At 38.6% G+C, this 17,900-nt stretch overlaps 3 protein-coding genes across 5 annotated transcripts; 1 reads left to right on the forward strand and 2 right to left on the reverse strand.

Moving 5' to 3' along the window:
• Positions 1–108: 108 nt before the first annotated feature.
• LOC105385140 (periodic tryptophan protein 1 homolog) lies at positions 109–9,599 on the forward strand. 2 transcript variants are annotated; one of them, XM_048626031.1, is made up of 13 exons: positions 109–193; positions 3,304–3,362; positions 3,535–3,650; positions 3,779–3,852; positions 4,038–4,143; positions 4,417–4,524; positions 4,839–5,013; positions 5,178–5,274; positions 5,821–5,991; positions 6,690–6,780; positions 7,097–7,178; positions 7,717–7,868; positions 8,431–9,599. In XM_048626031.1, exons 1-13 carry the CDS (start codon positions 191–193, stop codon positions 8,499–8,501), a joined length of 1,305 nt encoding a protein of 434 aa, XP_048481988.1. In that variant the 5' UTR covers positions 109–190; the 3' UTR covers positions 8,502–9,599. The 2 variants fall into 2 exon arrangements, with proteins under 2 accessions (XP_048481988.1, XP_048481987.1); XM_048626030.1 differs by lacking the exon at positions 109–193 and adding an exon at positions 3,035–3,212.
• On the reverse strand, positions 1,117–2,766 carry LOC105385139 (polyisoprenoid diphosphate/phosphate phosphohydrolase PLPP6). Its single transcript, XM_011555461.3, has 4 exons — positions 2,481–2,766; positions 2,237–2,374; positions 1,952–2,051; positions 1,117–1,803 (listed from the first exon to the last, which is right to left on the reverse strand). The coding sequence occupies exons 1-4, from the start codon at positions 2,487–2,489 to the stop codon at positions 1,409–1,411; spliced, it is 642 nt and encodes a 213-aa protein (XP_011553763.1). The 5' UTR covers positions 2,490–2,766; the 3' UTR covers positions 1,117–1,408.
• On the reverse strand, positions 8,653–17,858 carry LOC105385171 (aspartate aminotransferase, cytoplasmic). Of its 2 annotated transcripts, none has more exons than XM_038108571.2 (10): positions 17,630–17,858; positions 17,201–17,308; positions 15,009–15,082; positions 14,498–14,606; positions 13,722–13,939; positions 11,969–12,119; positions 11,423–11,588; positions 11,035–11,106; positions 10,302–10,514; positions 8,653–8,826 (listed from the first exon to the last, which is right to left on the reverse strand). In XM_038108571.2, the coding sequence occupies exons 1-10, from the start codon at positions 17,736–17,738 to the stop codon at positions 8,805–8,807; spliced, it is 1,242 nt and encodes a 413-aa protein (XP_037964499.1). In that variant the 5' UTR covers positions 17,739–17,858; the 3' UTR covers positions 8,653–8,804. The 2 variants fall into 2 exon arrangements, with proteins under 2 accessions (XP_037964499.1, XP_037964498.1); XM_038108570.2 differs by lacking the exon at positions 8,653–8,826 and adding an exon at positions 8,866–9,474.
• Positions 17,859–17,900: the final 42 nt, after the last annotated feature.

Consider the following 17,900-nt stretch of genomic DNA (forward strand, 5'->3'; position numbering starts at 1 on the left):
CTATAGGGCCAGTTGGATGCATAACACCCTTGATCTTCATTTTTCTAAATCTTACCGAGGAACCATAAGCAAAGCCGTTAACTCTGCCTATATAGCAATCTATGACCCTGTAAGTATCGACGTCCGGTCTCTGTAACTAAATATAAAATTATTTATGTATGTGATTGATAAGCCCGTATTTCAATAAAAGATGGTAAGTACTAACTAGTTAAGTAATTACTTAAATAAATACTAGTTAGGCATGTTGTACTTGGTTAGGTAATAGTTAGGTTGCCTGGGTCGGACTCTAGTAACTACCTTCTAGAACAGTAAAGATTCTCTTTTTTTCTACTTCCATGGATTCAAATAAAAAAAAATGTTGAGAAACCCAAGTTAGCTGGCGCATGGCATGATACCTAGGTACCTACAATTTTCCACACTATTTAAATAATGATAAGCTCACTTCCGAAGGACACGTTGTATTATTTTTTACAGTATCCAATACATGGTTGACATCGTTTGGAGACATTGGTTCTTTATAATCATCACGCATTATATCCCTAACATAATTTTGGGGACCAAAATAAGTAATTCCAAAAAACTCCATTTCTGATTTGATGATTTTGTTATGTTTTGTTTGACAAAATAGTTAAGTACAAATAAATAATCTACAGTTTATTATTCTGAAGGGGGCGTCAGTATAGGGCAATATGATCGAAGGGCTGCCAGTTTAAAAAATAGCTTAAACTTGCCCACACTGAGCAAATGTATTATAGTTTTCTCGATATAGAAGAAAAGGAAGTAAGTACCCCTACTACTTCCGTCTCTCACTTACTACTTACTTCCGTCCGGGGTGGTCCGGGCAAGAAAAGCGATGTCAATGGCGTGTGGCGTGGCGGTACTGGGATTTCATATTGTTTGTGTAGGAAGGAGGTCGGATGCTACACAGTCACAGTGCCAGAAGGGCTGCATTGTGTGCCGCCGTGAACCCGGCGGCATAAAATGCATCATAGAACAACGCGGACTCGGATGACCATTCATACTCAATGCAATGCATAGACGCTCGGCATGAACCTGGCATGAATAAGGCGGCATTGCCTTTATGCTGAGATACCTTGTAATAAAAAAGTCTAGATATTAAATGCAACAATATATTTTAAAATTTCTCACACTGTTACAATTAAACTGTGTTAAATAAATTATTGTAGTATAAAATATATATGTTCCACTAATTTAACTTCACTTATACTTTTCAAATAAGATTATTTCATATTATAATTACATTAAATCACAAATAACTAAGCACACTCTTTAACACATTTTTCTACTGTGCTATAAATTATCTTGCCAGTGCGAGATAAGTTACAACTACTCGATAGAATTAATTATTTGGTAGATTAGTTACTGAACAATAAAATATGTTTGAACTTTAAACATGGTATTCTCCACCATCCAACTTCTCATCAGATAGTGATGACAGGATCCAAGCGGAAGTGCTCTGAGAGAACCACAGTATGCACATGACTAGACCTTCCAGGACGCCGATGCCACATCCAGCGAGGACATCCAGGATGTAGTGCCTTTCTAGCAGCACTCGAGATATGCAGACAGCCGTCACCCACGCAAGCAATGGAGGGTAGAATATGACAGCTACTGGGTCCAGGACCATGAGAACAAATGTGATCAGCACAGCCCGGCTTGCATGGCCTGAGGGGAACGAGAACTTGTCTGGGCCCAGCTCAGATAACTTGTTCATCGGTACTGGCCTGCGCCTTCGCACTACTGCTTTCAGCACAGCTATTACTATGATATCCAGTATTAATGCTGAAATAAGAAATATTAGAATTTGTAGTTTAATGTAACAACTTCAGAAATTACTCAATTTTAGGTTTTATTTTATGAGGCTTCTCAAGAGTTTTAAGGGGGTGGTTAACTATTGCATACATAAATGAGACGCAGATGGCACACTTACCAATGAGCATGTTAACTTGGAGCTGGTAGAGGTCCTTGTTGTTGAAGAGCCACACAAATGTCAGCCAGCCGGCCAGCCACACAATGCCGTGACAGGATACCTGAAAATTCAACAACATTTTAATGTTTACTTTAAATTATTATAAACTCTACTATTGTAATAATTTTAAGAATTATAAATCTGTATGTATTTGTAAGTACTACAGTAGTGAGATATTGGGAAAACACATTTTGATTGGAGCTTTCAGTTAAAACTATTTATATTCATTACAAAAGTGTCTGTTACCTCCAGAAATTTAGCATGATTACGAAGAGACCTAAAGGCAGTTGTTTTAAGTGCATTTTCAACAAATCTCTTTGTAACTTGAACATCGTATCTCAGAAGTGTTTGCAGCATTGGTGGGACCTTACGCTTCTCTTCAAACTGAAACAGAAAAATATATGTACTTATTACATACTGCACAAAAATAATAATATGTAAGCAATTAATAGTAGATACATGGCTTACCAGCCATTTTTAGTTGCCTTACCAAGTCCATTGTCAAGTAGTTCTACTGCAAGATATTCTAAAGACACTTGATCAAACAAGATGATTCATTAGATAAGTGTATGCAGGATTATTATGTGAAGGTTAGTTCTATGTGATACCTTGTTATAATACAGAGGAAACCGTTAACTTAGAAAACAAACGTGCACTCTCTAATGTAGCATGCTAGCATAATTACTTTAATTATTTCGGTTTATTATGTAGAAATTGGAAAAGTAAATTCGGTCGGTAAGGTAGAATATTGACGTCTGTTTGACATAAACATAAATTTGACGTTTTGGTTTTTGTTTTAAAGATCACAGACAGGATTATGGGACCTTAGAATGAGTATTCGAATTCGTTCGGAGCGACAAGTGAGCCTGAACTAACTTGGTTTTGTGTTGTTTTTTGCATTATTACCGCCACATTTAAACAAAACCCGCCACAGGAACGCCTATTGGCCTATAACAGACTGTAAAGCCCATGCTTTTATTTAATAATCTGGGGCAAATATTCTATTTTGTGTATCTGTGTGTCTAACTGTCACTGTCAACTGTCATTAACACATGTTTGAAATTTACGTGAAGCGTGAAGCATGTGTGTATTTTTCTGCAGCATTTTTAATCGTAAATCTTAAAATAATAAGTTTATCATGGAAGAAAATACCCCAACAGTTAGTTTAATATCATGCATGCACTTTGTAAGAAGAGGAGTGGCAAAAGCAGTTCCTGAAAAGGTATGATAGAAAGGAAAAAACAAATTTAATCTAACCACACATTTTATAAACGATTACTTGATTATTATTATAATCAATGCTTTCTTTACAGATTGAGCTAACAGAAAAAGAACTGGAAAATATAATTAAACAGACTGCTAATGATTTAAGGTATAGATATCAACTTTATTACACACTATTTTATGCACATAGTTTGCTAATCTAGTTTTGAAACTTGTGTTTCAATTGCATTTAAAAAATATGAATTACTATACTATAATGTTAGTCATGTTAGTGTTAGTAAGAGTAATTTAAGCTATTATGGGACATGGTTTATTTCTAGAATAACAGAACAAGGTGATGACCAGAGTGATGATGAAGATGCTCCAGAAGCCCCCGCTCGACCGGTCAACCCTGATGATGAGTTCGACTTTGAGAATTATGATGCTGATGACACAGGTATCTATGTCATGTAAATGATCTTGAAATCCTTTTGAAATTGTCCTTTATACAGTAAAAAATTAAATATTGCTACATACCTACCATGTGTTTTTTCTAAGTAACATGTTATCATAATTATGTTTCAGCTAACACTATTGGACTTGGTTCAGTGGCAACAGTACCAAACTTAGGAGATCTCAGTGAAAATGTGCAAATCAATGTAAGTAATTATATTTAGGTTTATGTACTGAGTTGTAACTTCTATAATTATTTAAAATGAAAATATACTCCAACTCCTAAATAATGGGACAAATTTAATTGCCATAGTAACAAGAGGCTTGACGCATAGTGAGAAACAGAACCTCTTCCATCTCATTTGTTAACTGATGATTTTGCACATTCTAGACAGAAGGCCCTGACAGTGATGAAGAAGATGACATCATCAAACCGGATGACAATCTATTGCTGGTCGGCCATGTTGAGACAGACGCTAGTGTTTTAGAAGTCTATGGTGAGTACCCTGATGCCCTGAACCTATAAAATGAAAATTTAAATTAAAGGTATAAGGTACATACCTATTGCTTTTTGAACACAATATACCCATTTGACTTAAAACAACTATGAATGGCATCCTAAAGTGACTGAATATACATATAATGTCCAAATATAAAATGATATGAAAACATAAGAGCACTCTCTGAATGTTCCTTACTCATTTATAGTAAACTAGCTGTTGCCCCGAGCTTCAAATTGAACACTATAAATATTCATATATTATTTTTAGTATTCAACAAGGAAGAGGATTCATTCTACGTGCATCATGACATCCTGCTCCCGTGGTTCCCGCTGTGCATCGAGTGGCTCAGCCACGACCCCAGTGACCCCAAACCTGGTAACATATCATCAGTCAATAATCGTCTACTGCTATCAGGCATCACTACAACAGTCAGAAATGGCAATAACATTAGCAGCACCATCTAAAGATTATAAAGATAAAAAGGGAGTTCTACTGCATGTTGAAAAAAATTGGCACACCCAACTAGTCATTCTACATATAACTAAAATCCTTATACCTACCTACCATTACCTAAGTCAACTTTTGTAACTGTTGGTTGTAGATTTTCAAAGTTTTTCCAAAGAAGGCGTTATTTCTCCAATCGATTCCCCATTTACCAACCTCATATGACTCATATGACTTTCCCCTAGGCAACCTGTGCGCGCTGGGCGGCATGGACCCGGTGATCCAGGTGTGGGACCTGGACATCGAGAACTGCCTGGAGCCCGCCTTCAAGCTCGGCGTCAAGCCCAGCAAGAAGAAGAAGACGAAGCGAGTAGGACACAAGGACGCCGTGCTCGACTTGTCCTGGAACTCCAACTTTACGTGAGTGGATACACCTCTCTTAAGCAGTGTCACACCACTTATCCTTAGGGCCTTGGCCTCGCTTATCTAGGAACCTATTAAACTAGCCGCTTTAAAGGTATTTTTGTTTTATAAATAGAATATTTAAGAAATATTATTATAAACGGTTACTTATTGCTTTACAGACATGTCCTGGCTTCGGGCTCAGCTGACAAGACAGTCCTGCTTTGGGATCTGGACCAAGGAACGCCGCACACCAAGCTAGACTACTTCGAAGATAAGGTATACCTATACTAAGGTATTTAGGTTTCACATTATCTAAATAGAACAGAACGTAATTAAGGAAAGCCAGACCTCAATAGATTAGTGATTTAAATATCGTAGTTGGGGCTTTATCTATCCAGTTAAAATCTATCTGTGTGGCAGCAAATTCATTTTTACCAATTACACATTCTTAAATTCAACTCTGTTCAAATGTACAACCACCTCAAGTTAAAATATATCTTGAGTTCTCTACAATACCTTGCTAAGACCACACGTCCATTCCAGCTGCAAAGCCTGTCGTCCCACCCGCTGCTGGAAGCGCAGACGCTGCTGCTTTACGAATTATACATTCTTCAATTCAATTTTTAAAATTCTATGTACACCTCAAGATAATCGAGTTATTCCATAATTATACAGGGTGTTGCAAAAAGGTTATACTAAGCCGAAAACAGCATGTGCAGCATGTTATATCTAAGCCCGAATCTGAATCCGTGGTTTCGGCTTAGCATACCCTTTTTGCAATACCCTGTATACCTAAGCAACTAACCCACACGTCCATTCCAGGTGCAAAGCCTGTCGTTCCACCCTCGCGAGGCGCAGACGCTGCTGAGCGGCGCGTGCGACGGGCGCGCGCGCGTGACGGACTGCCGCAGCCCCGCGGCGCACCGCGCCTGGGCCCTGCCGCCGGAGATCGAGCGCGCCGTGTGGGACACGCTGAACCCGTTCTGTTTTGCGGTCAGTGTATAAAAACATTCTGATTTCATTTACGAGCTTAGATATAACATGCTGCACACGTCGGTTCCGGCTTAGTATACCCTTTTTGCAACACCCTATATACAAATGGCGGACGGGCGCGTGCGACGGGCGCGCGCGCGTGACGGACTGCCGCAGCGCCGCCGCGCACCGCGCCTGGGCGCTGCCGCCGGAGATCGAGCGCGCCGTGTGGGACACGCTGAACCCGTTCTGTTTCGCGGTAGGTGTATAGTATAGAGATAAGAAGCCGTTTATTTGCCGAAATGGATTTTCATCTTATGCACTACTTTTGAATATTATTAAATAATAATATAGTGAATATTTTTAATATAATTTATAGCATGCAGCAATTCATTATATATAGATAACATAATCTATGAAGTAAGATATCTATAAATAGTATGGTGGACCGTCTCATGCTATTGCTATGCCACTCTTATCGTTCTACTTCTACAGCCACCATTATCATTATTGTATCTTCAGCCTTCTCTCAAACTGCCGTTGCCGCTGCTAAGACAACAACTTAATTTCGCTTTAGAATAGGTAGTTATAGCTAGTTCAATAAATGACATTCAGAATACCTATAAGTACACTTATACCTATAGACTAAACTATTGCGATGCTTTAACTATTCATCTTTAAATGAATCGTTATTGTTATTGTTATTTTGAATGTTTCAGATGAGTAACAACGAGGGCAAGGTGGCGTACGTGGACTGCCGGCAGGACGAGCCGCTGTGGGTCATACAGGCGCACGAGAAGGAGGTCACAGGTAACTACACATCTCACATCCTTACTGCTGGGAAAGGCTGATTTTAACAACATGCCGATTTTGTCACGCATGCGGGATGGCACGCCATTTACCCGCGTCTCGCGTACATATTCAACGCGTTACAATACGTGTATGGACGCGTGGGGGGCAAGCCCGTGTGCGTGATCAAATCCGCATGCTGTTAACAGCCAAAGGCAGCCTTCATCATCATCATTGGTCACAGCATATTTAAACATTATTGTTGCAGCGGCAAGAGGGATGACGACAGCTACGAATGTTATGGTCGGTTTTTAAATCCCCAATACGTTATTTGCAGGTCTGATCCTGAGCGAGCGCGTGCCCGGCCTCATGATCACCGTGAGCACGGACGGCAAGATGAAGACGTGGGACACCACGTGGTAACTACCGCTGCATTGTTGATAACTTCTTTAAAAAACATTACCCTCCTCCTTCGGCAGTCGGGTAAAAATTAAACTATCTGAATAGAATATCGGTTTATTGGACGTATTTTACAACTTATTTATCGATTGTCATAATATTACTCTTGCATCATTTCAATTGAATTGAATTAATTATACTCACTGTTAAACAAAGCAGAGGTGTATCTGCTGTAATCCACTATTCGCCAGTGGCATGCAATATTATCTGCGATGGCTGGAAATTGTACCCGGGAACATTTTAGGCAATGCACCGGTCGTTCGTTGTAACCTCAACTAACTGGTACATTACATAAACTCTCTGTTATGGTATTTCCTCTAGACGCGCAAGCCTGCTGAGTTTTGTAGTTTTACCAATGCATAGCACTAACTAGGCTAGAAATTGCTTTTTGGCAATAAGCCCGCCTTTGTGTATTAACTTTTTATTACTTTGTATTTTTGTCTATGTATGTTTTGTATGCAATAAAGTGTATATAAATCAATACCCTCCCACCCCCAGCACCCCCCCACTGCAAGTATCCGAGCGCACGACGGCGGTGGGCGCGGCGCTGTGCGCGTGCGCGTGCCCCGACGCGCCCTATAGCGTGGCGGTGGGCGGCGACAACAAGCAGAGCGTCATCGAGATGTACCACGTGGATATTAACGAAGAAGGTATGTTCAGTTGTACACTCAGCCACAGCCAGCTTGTATCTCCCCCCAGTACCCGCTAAGCGCACGCGAACCAACGAAGAAGGTATGTACATACAGTACACTCAACTACGGCCTCAATCCGTAAGTGGGGGATCCCACTGCATGTATCGGAGATACCAATAAGGAGGGACGTCTATCCACCCCATTACCCCCACTACAAGCATAGGAGCGCACGGCGGCGGTGGGCGGCGACAACAAGCAGAGCGTCATCGAGATGTACCACGTGGACATTAACGAGGAGGGTATGTACACTCAGCTACAGCTTGTATCATATATAATGTCATGCGCAGATGAGGTACAAGATATTTATAAATTATATCGTACCCGGTGATAATAAATTGTACACATTTAGAGTAAGGTTACGATGGACAAAAAGTACCTCGTAATTTATAAGAGGTCTATATCGGCGGACAAAAGTATCTCGTCGTCTGCGCAGGCTGTTAAGACTCTCTCTCTCGAGCAGCTCCGGTGACACTGACCCCGCGACAGTAACTTTTGTAAATAACCAATACTTTATTTCCAGTGTGCAACCGCTTCGGCTCGCGACCGCTGGTGCCGCTACCGACTCCGCCGAGCGAGCAAATGGAGTCTTAGTTACTATGCCTACTTACATAAGTGTAAACTAAAATATATTTTATGACGTTAAACTTAACACTTGTCTTATTTTCCCCTCGTAATAAGGTACCGTTAAACGTTATGGAAAGTCTTAGTAAGCGTTATCTTAGGATTGGAATAAAATAGTATGTGTTGATAATGACTAGGTAGTCGGTGTTTATTTTATGTACAATATAATCATAATTATGTAGCTATGTATTATCCACCACCTTCACAATACCAGCACATACCATTCTGTTCATATCTCGGGCGTTCCTACTTCGCCTCCAACGTCACTCCAAATCACAACTTAGAAGATACATCCCTGCAAACAAAATTTGCTGTTAGAGAAAATCAAAGAATATTTATTAAATATAGACATATATTTGCCATAACTTTCTTACAGTGCAATAAAATTGTGTATAATGATTATGAATAACAATAATTTCAAAGAATGTTTCTAAATGTAGGTCGAAAATCTAGTCTTCAACGTGAGCAATTTATTGTTGATACAGATCAAGCAAAAATGGTTAATAAAATGATTTCTAAGTAGTCTTTATATGTAGTAACAAATATGAACCATGATTATTGGTCATGTAATACTGATGAGCAACTATTTTAATGTTATATTTTATTTACATATTAATAAGCTCACTTACTTTAAAAATTGTAATCGCATTGTGTCAGGCAAATATTTAAACTAAATAATTTTATAGTAAATTTAGCTCCACAGCCTAAAATATTTTCACTAAAATTAATTGATCATATCAATACATTTCTACGTAGATACGAGTGATAAATAAACTATTTCATTGTTGTATCTAACTTACTTTTTAAATGATTCGACCAAAAAGTCTAGGCTAAGTTACAATGAACACTCACGTAAATATTGCATATACTTAGCACATTATATTATGTATAAATATTTCAAAACAGCAGCTTCGTTCAACTTGTGTCTTCGAAACAGCTACACCTGTAAATGTTCCGAGTTCACACCGGGTAAACGTAAGTATACAAACTACTCGACGTAAATAGTGTATTAAATACAAATAAAAAAAACATAAATTAGTTTAAAACTAATCTCTAAAATGCGTGATTGAATTGATTGTAAAAGCCATTTCAAAAACGGAAAAAAATATGTTTACAATTTAGACTGCGAGGTCATTTTGATGTTTTTCATTAATTGCAATAGTAATATAATCTCATCAAGCATGTCTCGCTTAGCTTAAAACATACTCCTACACTATGTATAATAAAAAAAGATGTCTACAAACTATAAATATTTATCCATAATTGGTGTTTCTAAATGCCAGTCTAGGGCAGTATTTGATTGCAACTGTTTGAAAGCCATACCTTAGTGTGTACCAGACGCTACAATAACAGATATAGTGCTACCAGATTGTTTTGGCACGAGGCACCAACACCATTTTTTGTAACATACTAATATGTATCATTAAACATTTATTGGGGAAAGAGTTAGGGTTCTCGATCGGTAGGAGTCACAAAAAGTGGCGTAGAATGCGCTTCCACGGGTGTTGAAAAAGGGATATTGGTACTACAAAAGAACAATAATGCCACAAAAAAGTAAATAATTATTGTTATTTCCCAATACCACTATCCAACACCCAAATTTTAATGGCCATAGTTTCCAAAAAGGCAATGCAATTTTAGAAACTATTCGCCAAACTGTTGACTACAAAACATGTCAGCGAGCGCAGTTTTATATCGTTATTTATCCTGAATCCCGCCAACATATTTTGCACAGTCAACAGCAAACAACCAAAAAATCAAACATCTTACTCAGCGGGCAGAGTCGTCACGGCGTCGTGTATGGCCGCGGCCACATATTGTATGTTCCCGGGGTTGAGCCCGCAGATGTTGATTCTCCCGGAGCGCAGCAAGTACACGTGGTAGTGCTGGACCAGGCGCTCAGCCTGCGCGGGGGTCAGCCCCGTGTAGGAGAACAGCCCGATCTGCGCCACGATGTGGTCCCACGAGCCGGGCGTGCCCAGTCTGTGAAGATATGAGTGTTAAACGTGCGTGAATGGATTTGGGTAAAGTGGGATTTTCTTTCAGGGTGCGGCGGACACTTGAACTTATAAATACGTAATTTTTGTCTCGAAAGTTATAAAAGTCTCACTGCACCCAAAAGAGCTGAAACCTGTAAGACACAACCTACATACTTGCATTGTAAATATCCACCGGACGGTTAATTTATAGGTATGTACGGTGGCCTGCGCCTAAAAGTATACAGGCGGAGTTTTTAAAATAGCGATCTCAAGCTCACATGCTGCTTAAGCACATCCAAATAAACACCACAGCTACACACATCACACACAACACGTCCCCGGATTTATAACAGATGTAGCTGGTCCCTTCATCATCAGGGATCGTTATTTTAAAAACTCCGCCTGTATACTTTTAGGCGCAGGCCACCGTACCTATAGATTATCCGTCCAGTGGATATTACATCTAGAGCTGATGGTAGTTACTTATCGCAGTAAGGATTAAAATGCAATAAGGTTCAACTCACTTGATCAGTTCTGCTCTAAGTGCTTCTCTCATCTGAATGACTCTCGTGGACATCATCTGAATGTTGGATCTCCTGGAAAAGGAAACTTACTTAAGTTAATACGTATAGTAAAGCTTAATAGCTAGACAAGGGTTCATTTAATTAGCAACATATTGCGCTCTATTACAGATTATCACGTTCTACATTCACTATCGCCACTCATGCATTAACGCTGAAAGTGGCGACAGCTCCGTGCGCTGTAATTTCATTACAAAATTGACTGGGTATTTTGCGGTGCGCTAAGGTAGATATTCAATCAACACGGTGACTACAACCCTGGCGTTGTGTGCCGGTAGGTCACTGCTACATGTTTCGTATTGCGGGGCACTACAGTCTAAACTACACTCACCACTCGTCAAACAGCGCGGGGTTGTTCAACACAGTGGCGACGACGCGGGCGCCGTGCGCGGGCGGGTTGGAGTACATCCCGCGCACGATCCACGTCAGCTGCGACTTCACCGGCGCCACCTGCTTGCTGCTCGCCAGCACGAAGGTTAGGTTGCCGACGCGCTCGTCTGGGGAGTGATAGCATCCATTTTAATAGTTATTTCCAAAAAAATATATAACCAACCTTTTCACAAACTGGCCAAGGAAACAACTTATGGGAATCAAAATGATTCGTAATCGGAATTAGAACCACGTAATTCGAAAATGGATCCCAATGGCCAATTTGGCCTTCATTTTAGCCACAATCCATTATAGAATCTGAATTATTTTGATGAATTTAGTAGTAATTAAGTGGTGGTTAGTGTTCATATGGCCTCATATGTACCTATTTTAACAACCAGGGAGCCGATAATGGTTGCATAAGATGAGGAAGGCCAAAAACAGGACTACCAACACAGACTATAATTTACAGGAGCATTATCAGCACACAATAAGCCCAACAACTCACTGTAGAGCCCAAAGTTCTTGGCATACGACTGCGCGCAGACCAGCTCGATCCCTCGCTCGACGAAGCGGCGCACGGCCCACGCGTCTCGATCCAGGTCGCCCGACGCGAAGCCCTGGTACGCGCTGTCGAAGAACGGGAACAACTTGCGCTCCTGAAATGTTCACATACGGTCGTTAGCAAGAAATGGTGAAAAGTATATTTATTTTAGCATACATTACACATAAACAAAAAAAATTGGAACGCAAATAAAAAGGCTGCATCATTTCCATGGGAAAAAATAAGTTCAGCATACATGGCTAAACTTCACTCTTCTCACAACATAATCAACATTTTTAAGTGAGAATCTCTTCTGGCTTTTATTTGGTTTTCGTTATGATGAAACTTTATCATTATGTATAGGATATAGGAGGGGTTGTCTGATAATAACTCATATTGAATTAGCCAAATCTAGAGTGAGGTATTGCAATAATCTAAACAAATTAACACTAAAATGTGTTTGTTATGAATTTGCGCCGGAGCAATACAGTAAAACTGTAAGTAAACTGTTCATTTCGAGATGATTTCTCATGCCAAAGATCATCATAATATTTAGAAATCTTACTAAACATAGCAAAATTATTTCATAATTTTCTGTCAAAGATCAGGTTCATTTATAAATCCAAAAGTGTAAATAGTTTAAATGCCTACAATATTCTATTGAATTAGTAAATACTGTGGTAATTGATTGTGGAGCCCCATTAGAATCCACGGTGCACCACCTACTTACCCCCCCTTTGGAGGTTCTACTTAGGTAAAGATAGGTACTTAGGTAGTCAATTCATTACATTGTATAATGTAACGCAATATGCGACTTTCTTTCAATCATGTCAATAAAGATATAGGATCTATCTGAAATGTATAAATTCAGATCTGAGCTGAGCTGTTTAGCGATTACCAGCAGTAAACATGCTACAACAATCATCAAGGTTACAAAATCGCGTGACGCAAATATAGATAACGTGCGGTGGGGTAAGATTGTATAATTATTATCAACCAATAAAATTATCGTTCTATTAGGTAGGTACCGAGCCAAAAATATGTGAGAAATGGCCATCTAAATACTTTTTCATGTTGGTTAATGAACCATTAGAGTACCTATTTATTACTTAAAACGTTTGTGTTAATAACACTGTGGTGTTGAGTAAGTTGAGTAGGTTTAGGTACATAAACATAACATCACCCACTTACTTATTAACTGTCCGATAAATCCATTTAGATTTGGATTGCTAATCAGCTACATTTATCGGTGTTGTTGAGAGTAGAGAGATAGAACATACGTAGTAATGTTTATATCGAGAGCATTAAAAATAGATCCACCTACTCAGTAACCTAATGGCTATTTACGTGATGCTCTTAACATTATCTAATCTGGCGTAATGCATGATTAGAGAGCATAAAGTATTCATATATTTACATTGCAGATTATTTCACAGACAGCGTTTTTTGTCAAATAATGCGAAACAACATTTAGTATACTTAATAAATGTGTAAATGATCCGGCTAGGAATATAACCCGATACCATCAGAACAATATCCCTTCCATTACGTAGGCTGCTATTGTCACAAACTTATAAGAACAGGGAAATTGATTAAAGACCATACAACCCAACATGTACAGCAGGCTTCACAAGCCCAAAAGATAACTTTTACAGAACATAGGTAAGAACCTAATTATCTATGTACTTACCTACTTATGTATTAAACACATAGGTACCTGCACAACATCGGCGATGCGCTCCCACTGCTCGCGGGTGGGGTCGATGCCGGTGGGGTTGTGCGCGCAGGCGTGCAGGATGATCACCGCGTTCTCCGGAGCGTTGCGCAGGTCCTCCAGGAAACCCTCGATGTCGAGGCTGCGGCTCTTGGCGTCCCAGTAGCGGTACTGGCGGGGGGTGGTGAAGCCCGAGTTCATGAAGATCAGGTGGTGGTTCTCTGTGGGCGGTGGCGGTGTTGTATTGTGTGTAATGTTTTGTCATAGTCATGTTAACTAGGAGGAGTCTTTCGTTGGGAGCTTCGATCTTTTGAGTAGACATTTCTAATGCAATCGTGATCGCGAACGCAGAACGGTAGTTTAGATATATCAGATAATATGTCAGTAGGTAAACAAATTGTAAGAACATAATAAAATTATAATATCAGTTTCATAACTTAAAATACCTACCTATACTGTGATAGGTAGGTACATATTTATAGCTCTTATCTCATTTATCAATAAATATACCAGCAATTACTACATACTTTATTTGATTGCAAACATCGCCTTGAAAACTTAACAGTTTTAATACTAAATGTCCCTATTTCGAGACAGCCGGCTTCTAGGTTTAGGTCTGTCTGCCTGGGGTCTTCACTCTACATATAGGTATCTAACTCTTGTACCCGTCTGAATTCTGAATGTATCCCATGCAAAGAAAAACGTCGTGTCTGTTTTGATTTGCAACATGTCTGTCATAGGTACAACCTCTGCAACCTAATGATTGTAAGAGTACTTACCCCAGGTAGGGTTGGAGTAGTAGAAGGTGGTGTAGTGCAGCTGCTTGTTGAGGAACTCGGCGCCGATGCGCAGCCCGCCCGTGCCCGACAGCGTCTGCACGCCGAACGCCTGCAGACATGCAAGTTACATTTAAGCCTAGTTTCAGCATACTCTGTTAAATCATAAAAAGGATTTGTCAAGAATTTAAGATGGAAATGATGTATTATTCATGTAACAGGGGTGTTAATGATCTAACAGACTATGGTAAACCAAGCATTAGTAGGTATCACTAGCTATGCACTAACATAGAAATGTTTAAGCAGAGTACTAGAGTCTAGTACTTGAGAGTCCCTGAATACATCAGGCGATTGTGAAGTCACTAGACATTTTATTCCCCTAGTAGGTAATCGCCTTTATGTATCTTTAAATGTTTTTGTAAAATGAAAAGTTTGGGTAATTTCAGGTTGAAAAAGAAAACCAACCCAAAGAGAAAAGATTGTATGTGTTGATAATGGTTATAAATGAGCTTACTCTGCCCTCAGCAATGGCTGGGTTGTCTTGTCCGAGCAGCATGGCTACAGAGGCATTGGTAAACGCCTCCAGACCTGACGAGAGAGAAATTCACTTTAGAACACTTTAAAATACAGATCGAAACATAATTTCAGTGAAGATCTGTGTTCTACTTAAGATCAAAGAAATCTATGATACAAGGGCGTACCCAGGATTTCAGCTAGGGGGGGGCAGCTCATACCTAATTCTGATGGTCGGTCGATTTTAACAAAAAATCATGAAAATTGAATTTTATTAAGTTTCAAAACAAAATATAAAATTAATAGTAATTTAGTTGCTAATAGTATACAATTTTAGAGTTAATATTTTAGTTTCGCGGGAGCTTTAAATATATTGTGCGTAGCTAACAGTATACCTACTATAACGAATATTTTACAATATTTAATTTATATGTAAACGCAGGTATTACCGCCATCCTTAAGCCATTTTTTGACTTTGAAGATCAAAAAGAAAGGGTTTTGGTTGATCATTAAATATAATATTTTTCTATACGTTTATACGTGTTGTTTTTCGGACCCAACAAACTTTAAGGGTGGGGATCCTGGTGGGGATTCTACGAGTAATTTCATCGATAAAATAACCCCCATGTGTGGGGTCAAATCTAAATATGTATTCTAGAAATGGCGGCCAATTTAAAGTAAATACTTAGTTTTTTCTTCTTTGTCATAAAAAATCATATCTCGAGATTTAATTAAACGCCTTACGGACATGAAATAAAATGATTTTATCCGCAAATAGTCATTTCTATCCAATAAAAATATCCACAACTGCTAAACAGGTACATAGAATAAGTTAAAAGCACCAAATCAAATTTTTTTGACGCAAAAAAAAACCATATCTACATTTACATACTTACTTTCTGATTTACTTTGAAAATAGCCCGATTTAATGATATTTTTATGTATTAATTTAAAACTATTTGAGTTAAGCTAAACAATGATACCAAAACCGTATCTCTACGTCGAGGCTGTCAAGAATTATCGAAAGTTCAAAACACACCTAACGGAGCGCCGCAGCTCAGGTAGCAATTTTATACCTGTAAAAACTCTTTCGAAACAAACCAATGTTCTTACGGGTCCGATTATTCAACTCTGTCAAAAAACCTGGTAAACCCGGGAAACTATTGAAATATTTCTTTTTCTAGAAAAGCTATGCATACCAATTATTACTGTAACGATTTGGGTTTTGTGTTCCTATTATGTTACAATGTGTGTGTGTGTGTGTGTGTGTGTGTAATAATAAATAAAATAAATAAATGTCTTATTAGATGCATATCACACAAATGCAGGTAATTTGAATCCGATCTATGACTAAAACCGACTGGTTAGCTCAGTAAATTCATCTTTCTTGAAGGTGGCGGTGATCGCTGCGTTTACCTTAGATAAAGGAATATTACATCAAAATATCTTACTGGAAATAAAAGATACTTATTTTGATTTTTCAACAGTTGTATTCATTTTGCGCAGAGTAGGTAACACGTTTTTAATTCCCACTTGGCCGGAAAATTTCAGTTTATTTTATCTTCTAGGGGGGGGCAGCTGCCCCCCCCTGCCCCTACCTGGGTACGCCCATGCTATGATATGATTATAAATTTCTTATCAATATTGCATGCCTGTTTTATATTGTTGTACTTACATACAGTCTTTTAACATTTTACATCATATTATTGCAATATTAAAATAGTATTATACTGTGTCTGATTTTATGGGACTCAACTGATTAAACCACTATGCCTTTTAGATAAAATTAGTTGTTGTGGTCAGCAACAATTGGCCCAATTCTCATGTGACTGTTTATCAACATGTTGTGGTCATAGTTTTATGATAACCTGTGGTTGTTTTTCTCAATTTGATAAAGTAATATTTAAGTATTACAGTATATTACAATTGATATTATTTGTTAAAGGGAATCTTATAACTTATGTTAAGTACATTAATTAAGTAATTCTGGTCTACAGATAAAATAAAGAAACACCAATAAATTATGAATCATAAAATCTGAGATTACTGAGTAAACTATTGAAAACAATGGTTATATTATGCATCTGTATTGCTGATGTTTTTAAATAATTATTTATCCTACAATAAAACTGTCACGGACTGATGTCTGCATACTGCCTTTAACAATTGAGAAGGTCAAATTAATAAACTCACCCAAGACGGGCAAGTACTCGTGAAGCAGGGTGCTGTCCTCAGCCATCTGTTTCTCCACCTTGCGCACAATCGGCAGGACCCATGGCTTTGCATTCTCATCCCTGTAAGCTGGTGAAATGAAACAAATACAGGTTAGACAGAAACATTAAAACTTAGGTATGGTATGAAACTTTAACCATGAAGGCATTCATTTTCTAGATCCTATGCATATTTGTTTATTATTATTGGAGGATAGTCCAGAGTCTGCAAGTACTTTATAGTAAATGTAAGAAGTGGAATAGTATATGGAATGAATTATTACATGATTATAACCAACTGTAATAAAAATTGCCAGAACAGGATATGTAACAGTATAATGCTATTAGTTGCAATTGTAAATAAACAGCAGTTTGGTATTAGGTTACATAATTTATAGCATTCAAAACTTACCGCCAATAGTTAAATTAACTTTATTTTGGTGAGAATCGTTGAGGAACAAGTTGTTCATTTGGAAGACCTCAATAGGAGGTCCTTGCTCCACCACATCGTAGCGAGACATGTTTTTAAATGCGAAATAATAATCACTGCTTCACAACCACTTTACTCCGCCTCGGTCGGATATTGAACAGCAGTAACTAAATGAAATGCTTTGATGTGAAGATAAATTCGCGATTCCGCGATATAATTTGACCTTCACCAATGTCATGGATGACATCAAATG

Source organism: Plutella xylostella, chromosome 15, assembly GCF_932276165.1.
Source record: "Plutella xylostella chromosome 15, ilPluXylo3.1, whole genome shotgun sequence".
NCBI lineage: Eukaryota > Metazoa > Arthropoda > Insecta > Lepidoptera > Plutellidae > Plutella > Plutella xylostella.

Excerpts from the sequence above, each read along its gene's own strand:
- LOC105385139 (XM_011555461.3), bottom strand. Across the intron at positions 2,052-2,236 it reads ATCATGCTAAATTTCTGGAG|GTATCCTGTCACGGCATTGT; the intron begins GTAACAGACACT and ends TTGAATTTTCAG. Across the intron at positions 1,804-1,951 it reads CCAAGTTAACATGCTCATTG|CATTAATACTGGATATCATA; the intron begins GTAAGTGTGCCA and ends TTCTTATTTCAG.
- LOC105385140 (XM_048626030.1), top strand. The coding sequence starts at position 3,129 with ATGGAAGAAAATACCCCAACAGTTAGTTTAATATCATGCATGCACTTT. Across the intron at positions 3,363-3,534 it reads CAGACTGCTAATGATTTAAG|AATAACAGAACAAGGTGATG; the intron begins GTATAGATATCA and ends GTTTATTTCTAG. Across the intron at positions 3,853-4,037 it reads GTGAAAATGTGCAAATCAAT|ACAGAAGGCCCTGACAGTGA; the intron begins GTAAGTAATTAT and ends TGCACATTCTAG.
- LOC105385171 (XM_038108570.2), bottom strand. The coding sequence starts at position 17,738 with ATGTCTCGCTACGATGTGGTGGAGCAAGGACCTCCTATTGAGGTCTTC. Across the intron at positions 12,120-13,721 it reads GCATCGCCGATGTTGTGCAG|GAGCGCAAGTTGTTCCCGTT; the intron begins GTACCTATGTGT and ends TGAACATTTCAG. Across the intron at positions 11,107-11,422 it reads CCCGCGCTGTTTGACGAGTG|GAGATCCAACATTCAGATGA; the intron begins GTGAGTGTAGTT and ends TTCCTTTTCCAG.